This window comes from Ursus arctos, unplaced genomic scaffold, assembly GCF_023065955.2.
Source record: "Ursus arctos isolate Adak ecotype North America unplaced genomic scaffold, UrsArc2.0 scaffold_28, whole genome shotgun sequence".
Lineage (NCBI taxonomy): Eukaryota > Metazoa > Chordata > Mammalia > Carnivora > Ursidae > Ursus > Ursus arctos.
The window spans coordinates 38,445,365-38,469,762 of NW_026622963.1; the positions used below are offsets into that span (position 1 = coordinate 38,445,365).

The 24,398-nt window shown below is 63.5% G+C and overlaps 1 protein-coding gene across 1 annotated transcript in view; it reads left to right on the forward strand.

The window, feature by feature from the left end:
* Positions 1-24,398, forward strand: part of ADAMTS7 (ADAM metallopeptidase with thrombospondin type 1 motif 7) — a 39,035-nt gene that overhangs the window by 13,466 nt on the left and 1,171 nt on the right. Inside the window, exons 5-24 of the mRNA XM_057303616.1 lie at positions 1,181-1,264; positions 1,556-1,680; positions 2,386-2,535; positions 3,698-3,841; positions 10,584-10,728; positions 11,254-11,346; positions 11,672-11,817; positions 12,910-13,079; positions 13,286-13,419; positions 14,231-14,351; positions 15,344-15,588; positions 15,816-15,957; positions 17,810-17,936; positions 18,228-18,441; positions 18,743-19,527; positions 19,624-20,158; positions 21,026-21,178; positions 21,565-21,738; positions 21,833-21,979; positions 22,899-23,061. Coding sequence (XP_057159599.1) covers positions 1,181-1,264; positions 1,556-1,680; positions 2,386-2,535; positions 3,698-3,841; positions 10,584-10,728; positions 11,254-11,346; positions 11,672-11,817; positions 12,910-13,079; positions 13,286-13,419; positions 14,231-14,351; positions 15,344-15,588; positions 15,816-15,957; positions 17,810-17,936; positions 18,228-18,441; positions 18,743-19,527; positions 19,624-20,158; positions 21,026-21,178; positions 21,565-21,738; positions 21,833-21,979; positions 22,899-23,061 — 3,997 coding nt within the window. The remainder of the gene's footprint in view (positions 1-1,180; positions 1,265-1,555; positions 1,681-2,385; positions 2,536-3,697; positions 3,842-10,583; positions 10,729-11,253; positions 11,347-11,671; positions 11,818-12,909; positions 13,080-13,285; positions 13,420-14,230; positions 14,352-15,343; positions 15,589-15,815; positions 15,958-17,809; positions 17,937-18,227; positions 18,442-18,742; positions 19,528-19,623; positions 20,159-21,025; positions 21,179-21,564; positions 21,739-21,832; positions 21,980-22,898; positions 23,062-24,398) is intronic.

Genomic DNA, 24,398 nt, shown 5'->3' on the forward strand with positions numbered 1-24,398 from the left:
GAGAGGGGGACGTAACTGGGCAAGGATGAGAGGAAGGGTATTCCAGGCTGAGGACACAGCATCTGCAAAGGCCCTGCGGTAGGGACGCTCAAGGTATTCTGAGAGCAGGCCAGAGTAGTTGGAACCAGGGAGTGAGGACAAGAGAGGCGGTCAGCGTGTGGGTGGGGACTGGCACTTTGTCCTCGCCCTGCGGACGGGAAGACCCGCTTACTGCTCTGAGCAAGAGCACTGTGTGATTGGGCTTGCATTTCAGTGGCAGGTGGCCGTGAGGCTGTAGGTGGGCAGGGTACGTGGGGACACCGCTGAGAGATCTCCACAGCCGGCCAGACAGGACGTGCTGGCTCCTCAGCCTGGGTAGTGGCCTTGGAGGTGGATGCAGGGAAGCTGGGGGGGGTGGGGCAGAATGGGTTGATGTGGGAGGAGGTGGTGGATGGGGCCCCACGGCAGCCCTGCTTGTCTCCCCTGTTCCTGACCTTGGGTTCTCAAAGTGCAATTCGTCCCCGTTATCAAGGCCTCTGGCGCTCTTTTGAAGTGTGTGTTTTGTCCGTTCCTGTTTGAATATTATTTTTCTTGATGGAATTGTTAGAAGCCAACTTGTAAGTGCCTATCCCGCCATCTCCGCCTGCTGGGAACCCGACGCCTGTCCCCGGTCGTGGGCTGGCCTCTTCCTTGTCCTGAGGGAGTTCTCAAAGAGAAGATCACTTTCCCTGCACCGCGATGCACCGGCCATCTTTGGGGTGGCCTTCTCTCCCGGGACTGAGGGGGGTCCCCTGTGTAGCCACGGGGCCTCGGAGACTCGTGCATACCTGCCCCATGGGACAGCAGGGCAGTGGGGAGACTCCAGGGGCCTGCACCTGTCCCCATCCCCTCTCTAGGTTCTGCCCAGGTCTCCCACTTCGTGGGAGGGCTCCCTCCTGGGATGCTGGTCGTGGCGTCCCCAGGGCAGCAGGAGGCTTCAGGGCTGTCCCAGCTGAGGACAGCTGGCAAAGCAGGGCCTGGAGTGGGCCGAGAAGCCAGCATTTGGGGTGCAAGCCAGGGGAGCAGATCCCACGCTGGTGCTCAGGCCCGGCCCGGGCTGGGGACGCGCGTGTGCACGTGGGTGTGCGTGCTCCGGGTGGGTCGGAGGTGGCTGTCTGCACCCTCCGTGCAGGGTGACAGCCCGACCCCATCTCTTGGGCAGGTGGCTGGCCTGTTCCACGACCCCAGCATCGGGAACCCTATCCACGTTACCGTCGTGCGCCTGGTCCTGCTGGAGGAGGAGGAGGTGAGAGGCCGCGTGGCCTCACGCTGCCCCGTCCCCGGAGCCGCCCAGTGTGGAAGGGCGCCGGGCAGGGCCCCCTCTACCCCCCAGTCCCTGGCCAGCCTTCTCTCCGGTCCCCCCGGGGTGTGCCTGCGGGAGGGGTGGTCAGACTGGAGTTGGACCAGCCCACAGGCCTGGCTCTTGTTCTCCTGCTGCCTCCCTGGGCCTCGGTGTCCTGTGTCCGTATGGGGTGTGGGTCGTGGCCCCTTGGGGCTCGGGGGAGGCGCCAGTGGCTGCTGTGCTCTGTCGGCCCAGGAAGACCTGAAGATCACACACCATGCAGACAACACTCTGAGGAGCTTCTGCAAGTGGCAGAAGAGCATCAACATGAAGGGGGACGCCCACCCGCTGCACCACGACACCGCCATCCTGCTCACCAGGTGCCAGCTGCGGGGGGTGCACGGGGCCCCAGACGGCGGGAGGCTGGAGACGGGATCCCGTCAGCGCTTGGGGACATCTTTCTATACTGAAATGACTGTGGGTTCTCCTGGAACGGTCAGAAATGCCAGACTCCCTACGCCTGCGCCCACTGCCCCAGGGCTCACGTCTGGCCTCCTAGAGCGCGAACCCATGATCAGGACACCGACCCTGGTCCAGTGCACAGAGCTGTTCACGCTTCCCCAGCTGTTCCCCAGCTGGAATTCCTGTGAGCGTGTGCTTAACACACGTCATCACACGTGTGAGTTCCCGTGTCCACCCCCACGGTCTGGATACACGGCAGTTCCGTTGGAAGGAATCCCCGTGTCCCCGTTGGGCGGCCTAAGCTGCCGCTCAGCCACCAACCCCTCCCCCCACCTCGGAGAAGTGCAGGTCTGTTGGAGGCGGTCCTTCACGGTTCTCCCTCTGCAGGGCTCTGGCAGTACCTCTCAGCACTCTCCCTGGGACAGGAACCAAAATCCTGCTCGGGCCCCGAACGGGTGTCCTATGTGCGTGAGGGCCCTGCCCCCACATGGCCATGGTGCCGGCGGGCTGTCTGGGCGGGAGGGGAGGGCCACCCTCCTGGCTGGCGCTGGCTGGCTCTAGGCTCCGGGGGGCCTGGCACCCGGCCAGGTCAGCCTGAGGGCCGCTTCTCTCTGCACTCGCAGGAAGGACCTGTGTGGGTCCATGAACCGACCCTGCGAGACGCTGGGCCTGTCCCATGTGGCGGGCATGTGCCAGCCGCACCGCAGCTGTAACATCAACGAGGACACGGGGCTGCCCCTGGCCTTCACCGTGGCCCACGAGCTCGGACACAGGTACTCCTCCCGCTGCCGCCCCGACAGCCCAGCTCCGCCTCCCCACTGGGGCGCCCCGGGTCCCAGGGAAGGGAGCCCGCCCCTGGCCTGGCCATATGTGCTGTTCCTGCACTGTCCCCACAGCCAGGCTGCTCTCCTGTCCAGTGGGGAGAGGCCCACCCGGGTACCCCTGGGGCTGGCTCGGGGAGAGTCTTGTGTGAAGTGGGGTTGGCACGGCCAGAAAGTCAGCAGGGGTCTTGAGTGGTCCTTCCACGTTGCTCTCCGTGCTTGCATTTTGACCCTTGGTCCCGCCACACCTGTATTCCTGATTGCTTGTGTCCCCAGGCGAGCGCTCTGCCCTCTGGGGACCTTTGTGTGTTCTGTGTTGGTCCAGGGGGTTGGAGTCAGGGATGCTCAAGGCTCGCTCCAGCGGACACGCCTGCACGGGGCCCATGTCCTGAGCCAGCTGGGCCCAGGCCATCAGGCTGGCCGATGGGGCAGCACCTCAGACCGCCAGGCTGAGGTGAGGGTGGGCCCACAGCCGGGCCTGCCACTCAGAGGTTTTCGTGGGGGGGGTCATGGTTTACACACTCTGGGCTCCTTGACTGACAGGGTGCAGGGCCTCGAAGCCGCCTGTGGTGGTAGAAAGAGCACGCTGCCCCGAATCGGCCGTTCTCTGTGTTCCCTGGGCCGGGTCCTGAGCTCTCTGAGCCCCGGGGCAGTTCTGAGGACGCAGAGAGAGAGGGTTTCTGCAAGGGCATAGCACGGCGCCTGGCACATTGAAAGTGCCAGGCCGATGTAATTTTTCTCGTCTCCTTTCCAAGGAGGATGTCTTGAGAACTCTTTTGGGATAGGGTGGCCCTTTACTCCAGCGCACAGCCTTGGGCCGACGACCCTTGTCAGACCGTGCTGGGCGCCAGCGGGGGAGCCTGGGCTGCCTGTCCCCGCTGTGCCCCTTGGCTGGCCCCTGCAGGTGCTCAGGCAGTTGTCCCTGGAGGAGGGCTCAGGGAGCACAGCTGTCCCACTCACACTGTAGGTCAGGGAGGCCGAGGCTCCCAGAGGGGTTGACCTTTCTGAGGCCACACAGTGGTTTAGTGGATTCGCACTGTGCAGGCCGGCGGGAAGGGGCGGGCTGGCGGCCTCCCACGGCTCACCCGCCCCTGCGGCCTGTGCTCTCACACAGCTTTGGCATTCAGCATGATGGAAGCGGCAATGACTGCGAGCCCGTTGGGAAACGGCCTTTCATCATGTCTCCACAGCTCCTGTACGACACCGCCCCCCTCACCTGGTCCCGCTGCAGCCGCGAGTACATCACCAGGTTCCTGGAGTAAGCCCTGCCCCGGGGGGGAGGGGGGCTGCCGGAGTGGCATTCTGGTGCCAGAGGGAGGGGAGCACGGAGGGCAGCAGTTGGAGCTGGGAGCGGTCTCCCCGGGCTGGAAGGAGAGGCCGTCGGAGCTGTGTCTGACAGCCAGTAAGAGTGGACACACATGCCGGCGGAGGAGTGGTGCTCCCATACAGCAGCGGGGGCTGAGACACAAGGGAGCTGAGGGCGTCGGGAAGGCGGGACCGAGTGGGGTCTCGGGGACCATGGATGTATGTATGTGAGTTTGTATCCTGAGATGTACTGAATTCAGTTATCAGTTCTAGTAGTTTTTCGGTGGAGTCTTGAGGGTTTTCTATAGATAGTGAAAGTTTTACTTCTTCCTTGCCTATTTGGATGCCTTTTATTTATTTTTCTTGTCTGATTGCTGTGGCTAGGACTTCTAGTGCTATGTTTTGTAAAAGTGGCGAGAGTGGACATTTTTGTCTTCTTCCTGATCTTAGAGGAAAAGCTCTCAGTGTTTTATCCTTGAGTATGATGTTGGCTGTGAATTTTTCATATGTGGCCTTCATTCTGTTGAGGTATCTTCCGTCTAATCTGAAACTGCTTTGTTGAGGGTTTTTATCATGAATGGATGTTGTACTTTGTCAAATGGTTTTTCTGTGTCTTTTGAAAGGATCATGTCATTTTTATCCTTTCTCTTACTCATGTGATGTATCACGTTGATTGATTTGTGAAACTTGCAACCCAGGAATAAATCCCACTTGATCATGGTGAATGAGTCTGCCAGGGAAGGCTGATCATGGTGAATGAGTCTGCCAGGGAAGGCTGATCATGGTGAATGATTTTTTAAATGTATTGTTGGATCCAGATTGCTGGTATTTTATTGAGAATTTTTGCATCTATGTTAGGCAGGAATATTGACCGATAATTCTCTTTTTTTAGTGGGGTCTTTGTTTGGTTTTGGTATCAGGGTAATTAATGCTGGCCTCAGAATGAATTTAGAAGTTTCTTTTCTATTTTTTGGAGTAGCCTGAGAAGAATAGGTATTAACTGTTTAAATGCTTGGTAGAATTCACCTGTGAAGTCGTCCGGTCCTGGACTTCTGTGTGTTGGGAGTTTTTGATTATTGATTCAGTTTCATTGCTGGTTTAAATTGTCTATTTCTTTCTGGTTTCGTTTTGGGAAGTTATGTATTTCTAGGAATTTATCCATCTCTTCCATGTTGTTCAGTGTGTTGATACATAGTTTTTCATCATTACAATCCTTTGTATTTCTCATCTTTCATCTCTGATTTTGTTTGTGGCCCTTCTCTCCTGTCTCCTCGCTCTGTCTCCTCTCTCTATTGTTGTTTTGATGAGTCTGGCTAAAGATTTATCTATTTTGTTGATATTTTTATAAGAACTAGCTCCTGGTTTAATTGATCTGGTCTCTTTTTTAGTTTCTGTTTCATTGATTTCTGCTCTGATCACTATTCTTTCCTTCCTTCTGCTGGTTTGGGGTTTTGTTTTTTCTTCTTTTACTGGCTTCTTCACATGTGAGGTGATTAGGTCGTCTTTTTGAGATTTTTTTTTTTTTTTAAAGATTTTATTTATTTATTCGACAGAGATAGAGACAGCCAGCGAGAGAGGGAACACAAGCAGGGGGAGTGGGAGAGGAAGAAGCAGGCTCCTAGTGGAGGAGCCCGATGTGGGGCTCGATCCGATAACGCCGGGATCACGCCCTGAGCTGAAGGCAGACGCTCAACCGCTGTGCCACCCAGGCGCCCCTTTTTGAGATTTTTCTTGCTTATTTAGACCTGGTGGATGCTTTTTCCCTAAAAACCCATGTCCTTTCTGAAAATGTTCTTGCATTGTTCGATAATTTGTATTTTCTCCTTCTGGAACTCTCAACATTCAGTTGTTCTCTCATGTTCTTACCTTATGGGTTTTTTTGTTTTTGTTTTTTTTTACTGGTTTTTATCTCTATTTTCTGGATGACATCCTTATATTCACCCTTCTATTAAGTTTCTTCTATACTTTCAACTTCCTGAACTTCCTTGTTCACTAAATACTCCTTTTTATTATCATGTTTCCACAGTCGTGGTTTCCTCTCGTCTCTTCCTGAGGTTATTCCTTATATGGGTTAAACTTTTTTCTTCTGCTCCCTGCAATATCTTTCTTTCCTTAATTTAGTTTTATTTATTTATTTTTTAAGATTTTATTTATTTGAGTGAGAGAGAAAGAGCACGAGCTGGGGGAGGGGCAGAGGGAGAAGCAGGCTCCCTGCTGAGTAGGGAGCCCGACGTGGGGCTCACTCTGGGATCATGACCTGAGCCGAAGGCAGATGCGTAACCAACTGAGGCACCCAGGTGCCCCTTTTCCTTAATTTTAAAAAATATTTCATGTCAAAGGTTCTGCTTTGAGTAGTTCTGCTTCCTGTCACACACAGGAAGAGGCACCGAGATACCAGTTGGCAGGCTTGTGGACCGGGCAGGATTTTTGAGTCTGTGACCAGGGACTGGCCGGGACAGGGCTGTCTTCGGAAGGTCTTCAGATATCAGCACCTAGGGCCCTTTCTGGAGTGGTTCTCTTTCCCCAGAGACGCTCTCATCTTGTACTGGAAGGTGTAAGTCTGGCTGTGGCATTCTGGGACCCAGGTGGGGAAAGGCCTTGGTGGTTTCCCACCCTTCCCTGTGTAGACTTCCATTTGTTCCCTTCTCTGTAGGTTCCTCCGTGGGTGTCCCTGGGCCAGATCCACTGGTTCACCCTCTTTGGAGAGCGAGCCCTGGCTCTCTGTAGGCAGGGAAGTGGCCATCACCTGGCCACATGGGGTTGGGGAGCGGAGGTGGGGTCTGATGTCTCCAGTCCCCCGCCCTACTGGCTGGCACCCTGGCCTCCGCGGCTCCCTGGGCCCTAAGCCCGAGCCTTTCTCGGGTTCTGCTTCTGGGTACTTTCTCCCTGTAGGACTTGGCTTGTGGCTCTCACTGTCCCATCAGCTCAGCTACTAATTGACCATCTGCTTTCCAGCTTCCAGAATTTTGCTGACATTTGTCATCTGTCCTCATCACCTCCCTCTTGCTCTGTGTCCTTGTTTCTTCTTACTGTCATCCTAGTGGGGTTCTGGTGATGACGTTGTGAAATATCGGTGAGGTTCAGTGGGGTGGAGTCCGGAGCCTACGACCAAGAAAGAATTCTTGAGACGCCTTTGGTGCAAAATTGGTGGTTTATGAAAGCACGGGGACAGGACCCGTGGGCAGAAAGAGCTGCTGCACCAGGGTTGTGAGGGGTGGCTCTTGTATACTATGGGGTTGGGGGAGGAAAGGAAAAAGGGAGTTTTCAAGAGGATTTTCATATGTTAAAGAAGATTCACAAGACACAGGAGAGTTGTTTTTCCCTCTAGCAAGGCATTAACATTAAGATAGTTGGGAACTTCCTGGATTCCTAGAAGTATCTGTCTATGGTCTGCAGGGTTTAAGACATTTAGTTGTATTTACATTCTCTTCTGGAAACGAGGTTAGTGACAGAAATGCTTGGTTCTCGTTCGCTAAGACATTTGTAAACTGAGGGAGACTCAAGTCTTAAACAAGTGTGGTCTCTATAGGTTAACTGTTTCTTTGTCCTTTAGGGCAGCCGGGAGTGCCTGAGGAATGTCACATACATCCCATGGGGGGGGGCGGTTGCAGGGTGTCAGCTTCTGCTTTGTCTTCAGCCAGCCTTCTGCTCCCTCATCACTGGGAGGACGTGGAGCTCAGTCTGCCATGTTTTTCTAGAAATCCTTTACTGTGGGTTTAAGTGGGGACATGAGCATGTCTACTGTGGGTGTGAGCAGGGACTCTGGCCTCTGACGGTGGAGGGATGGCTGAGGGGCGGGGGGCGGAGGCAGAGAGGAGTTGTGGGTGATGGTTAGGGCCTGGACTCTGGCCTCGGCTTTTGCTCGTGTTGGCAGACACGTTCCACGAGGCTCCTGACGGGCTGCCTGGCGGATAGCTGTGAGTGTTCAGCCTACTGCCGACCACACCGTTCGCATTCAGAGCCGGGCGCCGGTTACCACTGCTTCTCAGTGGGCGAGGTGGATCAAACCTGTGCAGGAGCCTGGTCAAGTGGAGGAGGCCTGGAAAAATCCCAAGGGCGTGTCTCCTGCCCCAGCCGAGGCAGAGAAGAAGAGAAGGGGCTGGAAAATGAGCCACCCCCGCAACACCCCCAGGGCCTGTTCCCAGCTGTCCCCACCCAGGGAGCCGCCCTGCACCCTGCCTCCAGGACAGACACACACACACAGCGTCTCTGTGCTCTTTCAGATGCTGGAATGCAAGAGGGCCTTGGCTGGGGGCCTGGGGCGAGGGCGGGGAGATCGGGCAGAGCCTGCCCGGGGCCTTGGGGGGGGGGTGAGAGGGGGGCTGCGTGAGGGCAAAGGCCAGAGACAGGCAGTTGGCAGCCGGGGTGGTCTGGGGCTCACCTCCTGCCCTTCCATCCTGGAGGCCAGGAAAGGGGGAAGGAGAGGGGGGCCTCAGGTGGGAGGTGTGGTGCCAGCCTGTCCTCCAGCCCCTCACCCTTCGTCTCCCTGCTGGGGGGAGGACGGGCTCCACCCAAATAGGGTCGGGACAGAGTGAGCAGGATGCATAGACGATGCCCAGTGGGGGCTCAGGCCGTGTTTCCTGGGCTCCTTGCTTTCCCTCGTGGATGGACGGGAGGCCCCGCGGGCTCTGCTGATAGCTCTGGGCATGTGTCAGCAGCGTGAGGGGCCTGGAGGTGAGCCGGCCGGAGGAAGGAAGGGCTGGCGGCCACTGCCCCTGTGACTTTCCCAAGTACAGGCTGCTATTTATACCTCGGTAGCTTGGGATCCCTCAGGCAGCCTCAGGCTCCGGCGATGAGGTCGCCCAGGTCACCGGAGCGATGGCCCAAGGCCGCATGGCTGAGAGTAGAGCGTGAGGTACCGACTCCCCATGAGCACATGGGCCTGAATAGGGCCCTGATTTTGGTGGCGGGTCCTGCATGGGGCCCCCCAGTGCCCCCGGCTTCTCACACACATACAGGATGGGTCAGATAGGCTGTTGTCACTGCAGCTGTCGGGCCCACAGGACATGACACATGGCAAGTTCCAGCCAGGAGACAAAAGGCCAGAAGTGACCATGGGGCTGCTGGGGTGGCACAGAGGCAGGGCAGACCCCGAGCTGGAGGAGCCCCCAGTCTGGGTCTGAGTCAGGGGTGGGCTAGCCTGCCTAACCCATGTCTTAAACTCCAGTTAAGAAGGAGCCGCAGGGCCAGGGTGACCCTGCCTCCCCCCCCCCCCCCCCCGGCCGCCGCCCAGGCTGACACTTGGCCCCAAGCGCCAGGCCAGCGGTTGGAAGGCCTCTCTCTCTCTGCCAGGGCTCAGCTGCTGTGGTTTTGAACTTACACCGGGGTGAGGTATTTGAGGTCAGGCTTATGGGTGTGACCCAGGGCGAGTGCCGCTGTGCCTTGGGCCCTGCGTGTGTACCGAGACGGAACAGGCGTTTGAGGAGCAACTGAGGACCTGGCCTGTGATTGTCCGGGGCAGAGGGCTGCTTATTTGCCAGCACCCATTTCCACTAGCATAGGTGGTCCCCTGCAGCTCTGGGTGGAGCTGGGGGCCTCAGGAAACCCCACAGACACCCATGCCACCCTGGGCCCCACAGCTCCCCTCTGAAATTGGAACTCCAGGATCCCAGAGGCTGACCAGCCTCCCCCCACGCTGGCCCATGTGCTGCCCTGCTCCCGTCTTCTTGGCCTGTCCCCGTCCTGTGGTGTCTCCTCTACGCCTCCCTGTCAAACCCCAGCACCCATCGCCTCTGCTTTTCTGACTCTAACCAGGATCCCCTGCTCATCTGGCCCCCCTACCTGCTACCAGCCACCCTCAGGCACCCCAGACTGGAAAACGAGGTTTCTGCCTCCCCCTACCCTGCCTGGCTGGGGTGTCCTTGCTGCCTCAGCCAACTACCCATGGCCCCCAACCTCAGCTCTCTCCAGCCACTGCCCTGTGGGAGGTCCCCGGGCACTTCTCCGATTCCTACAGGACAGCAGTGAGCCCTGGGCTGGTTGGTCAACATGCGGGGCCTGACCCCGGCAGCGGGATGGGCACTGGCCCCCAGAGGCAATAGCTGTGCACAGGGGTCCATGGAGAGATGCACTGGCAGAGGTGGGCTGGAGCCGGGCCTGGGATGCCCTCCGCAGGGCCCTTCTGCCTCCGTACTCCCTGCCTGCTGGTGCGGGTCCCCTGCCCTGCCAGGGAAGGCTGGCAGAGGGCAGGCAGGGCTGTCCCCGGCCCTCCTGGGCTGTTGTCCCCGCCAGAGACCCTAGATCTCAGCCTGGGGTGGGGCCGACAGAGGCGTGCTGCCGCTGCCGTATCAGCTGTGAGCTGATGCTCTCCAGACCCTGAGTGCGGTGGCCCGGCCTGTGCTGAGGGGAGGAGGCCGCATGGACTCAGGGCAGGGCAGGGGACGGCTGAGCCGGAGAGAGTTTTCACAGTATGTGCAGAGCATTGCAGGGGGAGGGAGCAGCTTGTGCAAATCTGTGACCCTGGGGGGAGGGGGGCGCGTTGTTTAGCCCTCCAGAGTGCCTGGAGGTGAAGGGGAGTGAGTGGGAAAGCCCCGAATGCCAGGTTGGGGGTTGGAGGTGGGCTGCGAGAGCAAGGAGGCTGCGGTCCTGCAGGTTCAGTGCTCTGTGCCCTCCCCTCCCCTGCCCTCCTCTCCGAGGCCTCCCCAGTGGGTCTCTCAGGCTGTCCCCCTTGCCCCGTCCTCCTGTGCTCTCTGCAGCCGAGGGTGGGGCCTGTGCTTGGATGATTCTCCCAGCAAGGATGTCATCGACTTCCCCTCCGTGCCACCCGGGGTCCTCTATGACGTGGGCCACCAGTGCCGCCTCCAGTACGGGGCCCACTCTGCGTTCTGTGACGACATGGACGTGAGTGCGGGGTGCTCGTGGGGCAGGGGGCTGTCTCCCCAGCCTGCAGCGCCCGCTGGTCTGGGCTCATCCCGTACGGGGTGCCTGGCAGACACCATGGTCTGTGGGAGCTGCTACGGCCAGGTCGCCGCAGACGCAGGTCCGGTTTCTGGGTGGACCCTTTGCGGACTGTGGCTTTTGGGCAAGGCCCTTAGCTCCCAGGGCCGAGTTATAAAAGGCAAAACAGAATGTGTGCTGCATGGACCTGGGGGAGGTCGCCTGAGGTGAAGGCCATCACCCTGTTAGGGAGTCCCCAGGCCTTTGGTGGTGGTGGTGGGGGGGTGTCTTTCTGGGCGAGCGGGCGGGGCCGAGAGGTGTGGGCGGGGCTGGAGACTGCTCTGAGCGGCAAGCCCCAGGGCTGGGCACCCGCAGCACCACATTGTTGGGGGAAGACGGGAGGGGCCCACTGGGAGTCCCATCCGCAATCCCCCCTCACCCCCAGAGCCCCAGGGAGGGGTGAGAGTATGGCCCGGGTCCTCCTTGCAGAATGTGTGCCACACACTCTGGTGCTCCGTGGGGACCACCTGTCACTCCAAGCTGGACGCGGCCGTGGACGGCACCAGCTGTGGGGAGAGCAAGGTAGGGGCGCCGCGCCCTGTGGAGGTGGGGGTGCGGGGAGAGGCCCGGCTTCCGCTGTGCCCTTGCTGTGGAGGCTGCCTGGTTCAGACCGACTCAAGCTCCTAGCAGAGCCCCAGCCTCTCCGGCCCTGGGCCCGTCTGCAGCGCGGACATGGTGCCGCTGGCTGGTCTGCAGAAGGTCAGCACAGGGGCTCCGTTGTACTCCCTGCTCTGCTCCACTGTGGGGCCTGGGTCTTGGGGGGCTGGGAGGGGGCCTCCTGACTCCTTGGTCCCACCGGGGATGACTGGTGGGACCGGGTGGCGTTTCCACCCCCCGTCTGTCTTAGTGGTGTCTGAACGGGGAGTGCGTGCCTGTGGGCTTCCGGCCTGAGGCTGTGGATGGCGGCTGGTCCGGCTGGAGCGCCTGGTCTGTCTGCTCCCGGAGCTGTGGCGTGGGTGTGCAGAGCGCTGAGCGGCAGTGCACACAGCCCGTGTGAGTGCGGGTCTGGGGGCACCAGGGACAGGTGGGACTGGGCGCCCTGAGCTGAGTCAGCCCACTGCAGAGAGCCTGGCTCTGTCCCAGCCTCCTGCGCTCCCAAGTGTCCCCATAGAGACCATGCCCAGATCATGCCTCCTCGAATCACTGGAGGGGCATCCGGAGGCAGGCAGGGTCCCCGGTGCTGGCCCCATTGCAGAGAGGGGAACAGCAAGGCCCAGCAGCACAGTAACTGGCTGGAGGGAGGCAGGAGCTTAGATTAGACCCTGGACCTTGGTTGGATCAGGGTTCAAATCCCCTTTCCACCCCTCCTCTGAGTCTCACTTTCCAGGGAAACCGTACTCTGGGGTGACCGAAGGGTCCCCCCAGCAGAGCTAAAGCATGAAAACCCGCAACTAGTCCATGGAAAGGGCTTAGCAAGGACTCACTCACTGGCATTGGATGCGCCTGTGGGTCTGAGATGAGAGGGGCAGTTGTATGCCCCAGGGCAAGTGACTTCATCTCTCTGGGACTCAGTTTCCCCACCTATAAAGGGTGATCTGGAGATTCAGGAGATGGGGAGCCAGCAGTAGTGCGGCCCGAGGAGCTTTCTGCTCCTTCGGACAAGGCCCCTTCGCAAGATTGCCCTGGCAGGCACGGGACTTGGAACCAGACCCGTCTAGGGCCCTGTGCTCGGCAGTCTGTGGTCTGGGCTGGCTTGGGGGCTGCCACCAGGAACGAGTCCGCACTTGGGGTCCTCGGGACACTGGGAGCTGCCCCTTGGGCAGTGTCAGCCCCGTCCCTGGCTGGTCACAGGCTCCCAGCAGCACTCTGCAGGGGCAGCCCCAGCCCTGTTTTATAGGCGAGCAAACTGGAGCCCAGAAGGGGCTGAAGACTTGCCCCGGGGCGCACTGCAGGGTGGGGGCAGAGCTAGCTTCCTGCTGCCACCGTCCTATAGGTCCTCACAGACAGGGAGAGGGTCTGGGCCAGAGCCAGAGGGTGGGCGGGCGTTGGGGTCTCTGGAATCAGTCCGAGGGTCTGCTCCTGGACCCAGGTACACAGTCGGCACTCACTGTGCGCTCACTCAGCCCCACCCGGCTCTCCCCACAGGCCCAAATACAAGGGCAAGTACTGTGTGGGCGAGCGGAAGCGTTTCCGCCTGTGCAACCTGCAGGCCTGCCCCCCCGGCCGCCCCTCCTTCCGCCACGTCCAGTGCAGCCGCTTTGATGCCATGCTTTACAAGGGCCAGCTGCACACGTGGGTGCCCGTGGTCAACTACGGTGAGTCCTGCCACCCACGGGACATGGAAGCCCCCGGGGCGGGGTCTGGGGGCCTGAGGTTACCCCCCCCAGCCCCCCCCCAACTCCCCAGCTTGCAGCCTGGCCGAGAGCCAGGGCCCGGGGGCCTCCCGCTGGCCTCCGTCTTCCTGGGACCGCCCCGCCTCCCGCCCTGCTTGTCCTCATGGTTCCTGCACTTGGGCCCCCAGTGAACCCCTGCGAGCTGCACTGCCGCCCCGCCAACGAGTACTTTGCTGAGAAGCTGCGGGATGCCGTGATCGACGGCACCCCCTGCTACCAGGGCCAGCCCGGCCACGACCTCTGCATCAACGGCATCTGCAAGGTGTGCCTGAGCCCGGAGAGGGTCTCCCACGCTGGCTGCCCCGGGCCCCCCGCCTCCCCTCTGGCCCCAGCCCTCCAGGCTGTACCGTGGGCTTCCCAGCTCTGCCGTCCTGTCAGCAGAGACCCCCCCCCCCCGCTGCTGGCGCTGGAGCTCCTCACAGGAGGGCCTCACACCCAGCCTCTGCGCCATGGACCTTCTCACCCCCTCCCTGCCCCGTCCAAGCCTCTGAGCCTCGGCCTGCACCGCACAGCACCTGCCAGGAAGCTGGCGCCCAGGCGTGGCTCGGCCTCCTGTGGTGGCCTTGACCCCGGGCAGCGGTTCCTTCTGCCCTAGAGAGGGCGGCCGTTCCTGCATCCGTGTGCTGGGGTTCAGCGAGGTCGCTGCAGTGGCCTCTCCTCGCTCCCCGTGTCCCCGGCCACTCTCCCCCGCGTGCAGCCTCTGGGGAATCGGAGCGGCAGGGAGGTGCTCGCCTGGACCGTTGACATTGATCCCTGTTTCTGGGAGTCTCCTGTCCACGTGGGGCAGCCACCCCTGGCACGCCCGTGCCCCTGCCTGCTGTCACTCCGCACAAAACTTGCCCTCTTGTGCCTCACGGCACTGCTCCACGTGGCTTTACGGCGCAGTCGGACGCCCTGCTTCACGCTGGGGAAGTGCGCTCGGAGAGGCGGAGGGGCCCCCCTGAGGTCAGAGGGCATGACTGGCGGGCAGGCCTGGAGCCCGGAGGCCTCTCCTTCTTGCCCTGGCAGACCCTGGCAGCTGGGGCCAGGGGGGCTGGCAGCCGGCACTAGAGTCTCCCTCCTGTGTGTTCCAGAATGTGGGCTGTGACTTCCAGATCGACTCTGGGGCCGTGGAGGATCGCTGTGGCGTGTGCCACGGCAACGGCTCCACCTGCCACACCGTGAGCAGGACCTTCGAGGAGTCTGAGGGCCTGGGTACGCGCTGGGGCCCCTGGCGGGGGGTGCTCTTAACTTGGTGTCCACTCCTTGTCCCCAGGGTTCCCACCTAGCCTAGAGATGGGAAGCAGGGAAGCTGCCCAGCCTGGTCCTGGCCGGTGTTGGGGCAGCTCGGCCCAGATGCAGACACCTCTTCAGAGGGCGTCCTCCTGCCTGGGACCCCGGGTTGGCTGATGGCCCCTTTCAGAGGGCTCCTCCCTTCTTGGGAGGCTTCAGAGACCCCAGGTCCACTCCCACACCCCTGGCTCTGTTTCACATGCATTGCTTGAGTGCAGACCGTGTGCTGGGTGAGGAGGGCGCCAAGGCCAGGAGCTCACAGTCTGACGGGTGGCTGAAGCGTTTAGCGTGGGAGGCCCAGCAGGCTGAGAGCACTGCTGAAGGAGGTCCTGACCTGGGGACGTCAGCGGGGACTTCCTGGAGGAGGTGGCAGTTTAGCTGAATCACGAAAGACTCGGGTGACGTGGGAGAGGCGTTGCACTGGGAGGAAAGAGCTGGAGGCGCATCTCTGTCTGGGGACTGTGAGGGTGGGGCTGCCATAGGCCCTGCGTACCGGGCCAGGACGCCCAGCCCCCAGCAGAGCCCTTGGGCATGCTACTTCGTCACCCTGGGCCTCAGTCTCCCCATCTGTTAAATGGGTGACAGCAGTACCCATGTCCCAGGGTAAAGCGCGTGGAGTCCGTGAAAGGACAGAGCGGCTGGCAGCGAGGACAGCGTCCCAGGGGAAGGGCCCAGGCTGGTGACACGGACACCAGCCCAGGTCTCCAGGAGAGGGGTAAAGAGGCGTGGGTCACGGTGGCAGGATTTGAGGAACGCTTCTGAGGTTTAGGGGACCTAGGACCAAGGGAAGCCTCTGCCTTTTGGGGAGCTCAGAACCTTGAGCTCATGGTGGAATCTGCCATCAGCAGCCGGGGGGAGAGGGGAAAGAGAGGGGACGGCCGACCCCTCACCCTCCGCACAACCCCTGGCCACAGGCTATGTGGACGTGGGGCTGATCCCGGCCGGCGCCCGTGAGATCCGCATCGAGGAGGTGGCTGAGGCCGCCAACTTTCTGGCCCTGCGCAGCGAGGACCCCGAGAAGTACTTCCTGAATGGGGGCTGGACCATCCAGTGGAACGGGGACTACCAGGTGGCCGGCACCACCTTCACGTACGCACGCACTGGCAACTGGGAGAACCTCACGTCCCCCGGCCCCACCAGCGAGCCTGTCTGGATCCAGGTGCCCGCCTCCCGCGGCTCGGGTTGGGGAGCGGGGCGGGCCTGCGGGATCCAGCCCCCCCACATCCGGACACAGCCCTGGGGCCTCTGCCGCGGTGTAGCCCAGGTCCCAGCGGAGGCTGGGTGGGCTCCTTGGGGGATGGCTGCTCGGGGTCGCGGGTCCTGGGTGGGTTGAGGCGCATCTTGTGCTCACGGCCCGCCCCGCCCCGCCCCGCCCCGCCCCGCCAGCTGCTGTTTCAGGAGAGCAACCCCGGGGTGCGCTATGAGTACACCATCCACAGGGAGGCAGATGGCCACGGCCAGGTCGAGCCGCCCGAGTTCTCCTGGCGCTATGGGCCCTGGACCAAGTGCACGGTCACCTGTGGCACAGGTGAGGACCAGGGCGGGCACAGCTGCGGCCCAGCAGGGCCTGGATCTGGGGAGGGGTGCCTGGCCTCCACCTCCGGCTCACTGCTGCTTGGCGAGCCCCCACGAGCTTGGAGTGCTGCCCTCCGGAGCCCTGTGGCCCTGTGTCTAGAGTGGGGCCGCTGAGAGCCGTGTCTCAGGTCCCCTGGGCATAGGGACGAGGCTAGCACCATGCCTGGCACACGGGCGGTGCTCGCTATGTCTTGGCGCTGGCCTTCTGCCCCCAGAGAGGCACCCACCACCCCGCCCTTTGTTCTCACTGCTCTGCCCCTGCTGGCCTCACACCTGTTTCTGCTCCGTGCTGGAGACTGACCCCTTCGTGCTCCCAGAGCCTGACCTGGGCCCCTTGAGCACCGGCTCCTTCCCGCCTCCAGCCTCTGTTGCAGACGGACTGGGGAGCCTCCTGCCCCTCCGGCTGCGGCCCCCAGGAGGGGCTTCCCCAGGGAGGACGGAGCCAGGACAACATGCTTGTCCCCACCCCAACTGTGAGCCTCTGTACCCAGTGGCCTGTGTGACACGTGTAAGGACTTTCCTAACTCTTCCCGCGCCCTGTGGCTCCGTAACGTCCAGGGAGCTCGGCCTCAGCAATCTGGGACGGACGTTTGAACGTTCCCAAAAAGGGCTCGTTTAATAAGATGAAAACCAGCCCCCCAACCTTGGCAGAAATCTTCAGAAGCTGTTGAAAGCATCCTGTCCCATGTAAGCATCTCTAAATTTACAAACTTGAAGGTGAATCTCCTGGGAGCACTGGACGCTGGGGACTTGTCTTCCCGCGAAGTGGCGGCCTTGCAGGTGGACGGGGCAGGGGGGTGCTGAGCCGCGAGTGCGGCTCCCGGTCATTTGCCCCCAGCAGTAGGAAGGCCCAGGGGGCAGAGTCCACACTGGCAAGATGGCCCGGGTGCCCCTAGGGACCCAGGACTTTCCTCCCATCAGTGAGTCCCCCTTACGCCTGTCGAGGTGGCCCCCTCCCAGCCTCTGTGGTCCAAGCAGGAAGAAGAAGGAGCCAGGGGCTGACCCCCGGGGGGGACCTGTGCCCTCTTCTCCCTGGAAGGACTATGTCCCAAACCTCCCTCGATGCCCGGGCACTACGGTGGGGGTTTCAGCAGGGTCCGTGGTCACCCTGCACAGACCCGGCCTTCTGTCAGTGGGGAGCGAGGAGTCGATGGGAGCTGGGATCCTCAGGCTGAGGGGATCCGCTCTTCGGGGCTGTGAGGGAAGCAGGGGTGAAGGCAGAGCCTGCTAGAGGGGGTCCTTCTGCTGGAGAGGGGGTGGGGGTGCATGGTGAAGGTGAGGAGCACAGCCGTGCAAAGGCCCAGAGGCAGGCGGTGGCAGAGGGACAGGAACAGTGACGAAGGTATCATGGGCTCCGGGGCAGGATAGGAACGTTAGCTGGGGGGCGGGGGGGTGTCTGATGAGGTTCCTCGCCGCTCCCCCTTTTCTGAGCACGGACCCTGCCGGGATGGGTGGCGCTCAGGCTGGGGTTGGATTTGCATGACCCCATGGTGTCCTCACTCCCTGGCGGCTTCGAGGCAGGTATTGCTGTTACAAAGACACAGAGGTTCAGAGAGGCCCAGTGAGTTGCCCAAGGCCTCCCAGCTAGGAAGCCGAGGGGCTGGCCCCCCGTCCCCCCGAGCCTGCGCACTCTGCGCCCGCTCCAGGGCCAGAGGTGAAGGCTGGGAGGACAGCGAGAGGGGGCAGGGAGGCCTTGCTCTGGGAGCTTCCATTAGAGCCGGTATGGCCTTGTGTTGGGGCGCAGGGCAGCTCGGGCAGGGGGCACCCCGGGTGCCAGGCCCAGGCTGAGCCCCTGTGGCCCCCAGGGTTGCAGAGGCAAAGCGTGTACTGCACTGAGCGACAGGCGGGGCCAGTGGACGAGAGACACTGCGACCCCCTGGGCCGGCCCGATGACCGCCAGAGGAAGTGCAGCGAGGAGCCCTGCCCGGCCCGGTGAGCCCGCCCTAATCCCTGCCCCCACCCCAGGCTCCTGAGTCCCACGGGCCCACGGAGCAGCAGACAGCAGGGCGTGGCCTCTTTCCCAAGACTGAACCCCGGGCCCTGGTGGCCCCCTCCCCAGGCCGCCAGCACCAGCCCGGGACAGCCCAGGTCGCGTGTGGTTGGGATCTTGGACGTGCTTGGGAACCTGCCCAGTGCCCCGAGGGGTGGGGGTGGCAGGAACACCGGGGACTGCGTCCTGGCGCCGGCCTAGACCTGACCCCCGGGACCCCGTGTGCCCGGCAGGTGGTGGGCAGGGGAGTGGCAGCCGTGCTCCAGCTCCTGTGGGCCTGGGGGCCTCGCCCGCCGCTCTGTGCTCTGCATCCGCAGCGTGGGGCTGGATGAGCAGAGCGCCCTGGAGCCGCCCGCCTGCGCGCACCTCCCCCGGCCCCCTGCTGAGACCCCTTGCCACCGGGATGTGCCCTGTCCAGCCACCTGGGCCGTGGGGAGCTGGTCGCAGGTGAGCGTCAGGTCGGGAGGGGCCCGCCCCCAGGGGAGGTGGAGACGGCCTTCAGGGGGCCCTTACTGCCAGGCAGCACGGTGGGAGGGGGGCTGGGGGCCTTCCTGGGCCAGCCCCTGTCCCCAAAGCCTCAGGGACTCGGATGCCCTGGCAAGCCACCACTGCCAGCCACGGTCTCGAGCTGAACGGGGTCAGAGAGGGCTGGCTGAGGCCTCTCGCTCTGACACTGGGCGGGGGCAGGGTACCCCAGTAGGCGCCAGCTTCTCCCGGGCCGAGCGCCTCAGCCTGGTCTCCTGCACAGTGCTCGGCGACGTGCGGAGAGGGCACTCAGCACCGAAGCGTCCTCTGCACCAATGACACCGGCATCCCCTGCGATGAGGCCCAGCGGCCGGCCAGCGGGGCTGCCTGCTCCCTGCCGCCCTGTCCTCAGGCCCTGGACCCCGAAGGCTCAGGCAGCGGCTCCTCCAGCCACGAGCTCTTCAATGAGATCGACTTCATCCCCCCGCGCCTGGCCCCGCGCCCTCTGCCCCCCTCGTCACCTGAGCCGGCCGGCATGGGCAATGCCATCGAGGAGGACCCTGAGCTGGGCCCGCCGGGGCCCGTGTTTGTTGACGATTTCTACTACGACTACAACTTCATTAACTTCCACGAGGACCTGTCCTACGAGGAGCCCGACCCGGACCTGGCAGGGGCAGGGCACTGGACGCCCCCACCCCTGAGCAGTCCTGCTGAGCCCCCCATAAGCACCCGCCTGCCGGCCTCAGAGGCTCCGGGGACCGAAAAGGAGGGGGCACTGGGAGAGTCCCCTGCCCCTTGGCCCAGCCTCTCTCTGCCCCCACCCTCGGAGCAGGCCCCTGGGAACCTCCTGGTCAATTTCTTACCTGAGGAAGATGCCCCCGCCAGGCACCCAGACATGGGGCTCCCCAGCTGGCCCTGGCCCCCTGCTTCAGTCGGTGGCACGAAGACGCCTGCTGCCCCTGGGAGCCTCCCAGGAGGGGAAGACAGCCAGAGCCAAACTCCCCCTCCGCGCCGGCCGGGGGCCAACGAGCTGTCCGAGGAGGAGGAGGAGGAGGAGGAGGAGGAGGAGTGGGGGGAGGAGGAGGAGGAGTGGGGGGAAGAGGAGTGGGGGGAGGAGGAGGAGGAGGGGGAAGAGGAGGAAGCTTTAGACCTCGGAGCGACCAGCCTGCACCCAGGATCCCGCCCCATGTCGCCCCCTTTGCCCTCCTTCAGCACCACCCGCACCTCCCCCAGTCCTGGCACAGGCGATCCATGGACGGCAGGGACTGTGGCCTGGGAACCACCTCTGGAAGGTGGCCTGGGTCCTGGGGACACTGAGCTGCGGCCTCCCGTCGGGAGAGCTCCTTCCCCTCCTCCCCCAGCTGCTCTGCCAGCGACCACAGGCGGGGACGGCCCCCTGGAACAGGGGACTCCCACCCCTCCAGCCCCGTGGCACCTGCAGACCGCGGCCGTGCCAGGAACCTTCCTTCTGACGGCCCCCCCTGGCCTTGAGCACACGTTTTGGGGCCTGGCCTCTGGCCCAGGACCTATGGGGCAGCCGGAAACCCCCGGCTCTGAGGTGCCCCCGAGCCCCGTACTGGCTCAGGACGGTTCAGCCAACAATAGCAGAGCCCCCAAGGCCCAGCCTCTGGACCCCAGCCTGACCCAGGTCCTGCCACCTGCCACGAATGCCAGCTGGGAGGTGGGGAGCTGGAGCGAGGTAAGAGGGGCTGGGGTTCACCAGGACCTTGCTGACCGTTTCCTCGTTTGGAAACGGCTGCCTTCCAGATGCCTGGGGGTTCTGGGGTTTGGGAACTGGCAGCCCCTGACCCCAGATCAGTCCTGTTGCCCTCCATGTGCCCCCCGGGGCAGTCCGCCCTGTCAGCCTCATGTTCCCATCGGAGCAGTAAGGGGGTGGCGAGGGGCCCATCTGCTAGTCTCTGGGGTCCCCTGACGTCCATGCCTGAGCAGCACAGGGTCTGCTGGGAAGGCCAGGCAGGCACAAGCGTTGGGGGGCAGCCAGGAGCTCTATCGCTCGTTGTCTGGCTTGTTTGCTCCCGGGCAGGGCACTCCCTGGACAGCTGTGCCCAGCAGGCTCCCCAGGGCTCGGCCTGGCCCTTCCAGGGGCTGGTCAGGCCCTCGCCGCCTGGCCCCCCGCCCCCACCCTCCCCGCTGAGTCAGGGGCCAGGGAGGGTCTGAACTGGATGGACAGAAGCTGACCGGCGCCCCTGCATTGCCCCTGTGGAAGTTCTGTTCAGACTCCTCATTCTGGGGTGGGGAGGGACGGGCAGGGACTCAGCGAGGAATCCAGACTCCCTTCCTAGGTGATTCTGGGGAGCAGCGAGCCTGGTCATGACAGCTGGGCCACCTCCTGTGTCCCCTGTAAGCAGGGACAGTTGCTCGTGGAGGTGTTTGAATTTTTGTCCTCAGTTTCCTCGGGAGGTGGGTGGAGGAGCCCATTCTGCAGATGGGGAAAGCGAGGCTCTGGCTCCACCAGGATCCCCCCCCCACCTTGATGGGCAAGCTGTGGGGCTCAGGGGGGGTGAAGGGGATGTGCCTGCCCTCACGCCTGTGCCCCGGCCCCCAGTGCTCCACCACCTGCGGCCTGGGTGCCGTCTGGAGGCCCGTACGCTGCAGCTCCGGCCGGGAGGAGGACTGCGCTGCCGCCGGCCGGCCCCAGCCCGCCCGCCGCTGCCACCTGAGGCCCTGTGCTGCCTGGCACACGGGGAACTGGAGTAAGGTGCGTGGGGCTCGGGGAGCAAGCCGGGTCCGCATGGACCCCGGTGCAGGCTGGGGGGGCTCTGCGCCTCCGTCCTTGGGCTCCTCCTGTTGACTCCTCGCCTCTCCCTGGGTTGGTCTGACCTACCGCGAGCCCCTTCGCTGCTGGCCCTGCCCTTTTCTCTGTACCCCCCCCCGGAATTTCATTGTCACCACCCGATCCCTTGCACCTCCCTGTCGTCCTGTCCCCTGCGGTGGCGGCCCTGGCTCCGCATCTGCAGCCTGAGGCTGGCTGGCTCTCCCGGGCAGGGGGTGGGGGGCTGTCCGCAGCCTGCCCTGCCACCCCTCACAGAGCCGTGCGCGCGTGTGCATGCGTGGGGTCTGCTCACACTGCTCCCTGGCCTGCAGTGCTCCCGCAGCTGTGGTGGAGGGTCCTCGATGCGGGACGTGCAGTGCGTGGACACACAGGACCTCCGGCCGCTGCGGCCCTTCCACTGCCAGCCGGGGCCTGCCATGCCGCCCGCCCGCCGTCCCTGCGGGGTGCAGCCCTGCCTCAGCTGGTACATCTCTTCCTGGAGGGAGGTGAGGTCTGGGGGTCCCGGGATGGGGTGGGGGGGGGGTGTCCTCAGGCCCCGGCCACGCCCTGACCCGTCTCCCTGTCCATCCCACCTTCCAGTGCTCGGAGGCTTGCGGTGGCGGCGAGCAGCAGCGTCTGGTGACCTGCCCGGAGCCGGGCCTCTGCGAGGAGGCGCTGAGACCCAACAGCACGCGGCCCTGCAACACGCACCCCTGTACGCAGTGGGTGGTGGGGCCCTGGGGCCAGGTGAGCCAGCCTGCGGGCCAGTGACGGGCCCGGCAAGCACCGCTCAGTCCTGCGTGCCCTCAAGGAGTTGTCCTGTGCTGTGCGCCAGGCTCTCTGGTCACCGCAGGTGTGGGTGGCGGCCAGATGAGGTCCCCACGCTGCCGAAGCTCCGGCCTGCTGGGGAGAACGGGACGAAAGGAAACAGGCGGGTGCTGGGATGTCAGGAAAGGCCTTGTGTGTGTGTGTGTGTTGGGGGGGGCAGGGGTGAGGCCTGCGGGACTCTGGTTGGAAGCAAAGGCACAAGGGGACAGGAAGTGTGACGTCCTGGGGCAGGAAGGAGGGACCTGAGTGTTTAGGGAGCAGAGCAGAGGCCGGTGTGGCAGAGGGGGTGCCGGCGTGGCGAGCGAGGCCTCGGGCGCAGGCCTCCCTCCTGCCGGGCCTGCTGGAGCTCTGTGGCTGTCCCCGTGGCTGCTGAGTGGCTCTGGGCAGGCTGCCTCGCCCGCTGGGCCTGTGTCCTCCTCTGGGAAGGGGGCATGAGGGAGTAAACGGAGCGGCCCAGTAGGCACTTAGCCTGTGGCCTGGCACAGGCGGCAGAGCTTAAACCTATTCACAACCTGACATCCTAGTTGATGATAAAGCCTGACTTGGGCTGGAGGGCCCTGGTTGAGACGCCGCCGCCTCACCTCGGCCACCCTCCCGGCCCCGCGTCAGGGGCTGGTGGCTTCTCCAGCCTGGGGGGCTCCTGGGCCCCTCCAGGCAGGTGAGGCTCCCACAAGCCGGAGCCTGGGGGGCTCTGAGGGGGCAGGGCCAAGGGGCCAGGACAGGCCTGCAGGTGCAGGGCCTTGCTCCTGGGGAAGGCGCTTGGCCGCTGCCCCAGGGGTGCCCCCCCAGGTCCAAGCCTGGCCAAGGGGGGAGCCTCACCTGTCCCCCCTCCCCACAGTGCTCAGCCCCCTGCGGCGGTGGCGTGCAGCGGCGCCTGGTCCGGTGCGTCAACACCCAGACCGGGCTGCCCGAGGAGGACAGTGAGCAGTGCAGCCACGAGGCCTGGCCGGAGACCTCCCGGCCGTGCGGCACCCAGGACTGTGAGCTCACCGAGGCACCACGTGAGTCAGCGGCACCGTGCAGGGGGTCGGGGCAGGGAGGACGGCGGGAGACGGGATCCTCAAATTGTCGGCCCACCACCCCGGCTGTCCCAGGATTATGAGGCTGCAGGGCCGGAGCCAAGGGGGCCCAGCCCCCTAGGTGCTCCCAGGCACCCCTCTCTAGTGCAGGAAGGGCGGGGAGGCTGCAGATGTGGCCGCCAAGTTGCTGTGTGACCTTGAGCAAGCTCCTTTTCCCCCTGGGTGTTCGTGACCGGCCGAGTGAGGCCAGGCCTGGGTGAGCCCCTGGCCCCCGCTCTGGCCGGAGGAGGAGTGCCCCGGAGCGTCCACTGCGGCCTCCTGGCCAGGGTCCTGCCGGCTGCCAGCGGCTGGCTGCTTCCTGGCCAGCTGTGTCCTCTTGGAGGAAGGGCGCGAGCCAGCGGTGGCTGTGGACACAGGCGCACACGTCTTCCGGCAGCCCCAGCCTCCCCGGCGGCGCTGAGCACAGGAAGCTGGCCAAGGAGTCACACCTGGGCCCCCTCCCAGCTGTGTGGCCTTGGGCTCCACTTCCCTTCTGGGCCGCCCCTTCCTGGAGCACACAGGGCCGAGAGCCCCCATGCTTGGGGAACGGGTGTGGGGGGGCAGAAGCGAGGTCTTGTGGGGAAGGGCCTAGACGGTGCTCGGGGAAGGGGCTCACTGCATCGACCTGGTCAGCTGCTGTGAGGTCAGGAAGAGAGCCCGGGGCCCCCTCTGTCAATGGGGAGAGACCGGCAGCTTCCGTGCTTATCAGCCACTGCCCCCTCCCCCGAGGACAGTCTGCGGCCGTCAGCGCCCCGGGGACCCACCCCACCCATCTTCTCGACAGTGGCTGGCTCCTTGGCAGCCGCGGTCCAGGCCCGGAGTAGCGGCTGCCTTGCCGTGCTGCCCAGGGCCCCACAGAGGTGCTACCCACCCTGCCCCCACCCGTCCTGTCCGATCTCCCAGCGGCATCTACCGTGCCCATGGCACGCAGCCTCTGCCTCTGCAGGGAGGCTGGCCACGGCTCCTTGCTGCCCCTCACGCTGGGCTCAGGGCCCCGGGGACTCGGGCGGCGGTGCTGTATGCTGGGGGCCGGGTGGACTGCAGGCGGGGGACGGGGGAGGGGGGCGATGGTTGGGTGGCTGAGCCACCAGCCGTCCCCAGTGAGGCGGTCAGGGTGGAGGCCAGCTCGGGGAGGGGACTTGGATGCCAAGATCCTGGGGCCCCAGGATGTTTTGATGGCTTGTGGGGCTGCGTGGCAAGACGTTTAGAAAGTCTGGAAACTCCAGGGTGTGTGGTCACCACGGTGAGCAGCTGACCTAGCATGACCCACATCCGTTTGC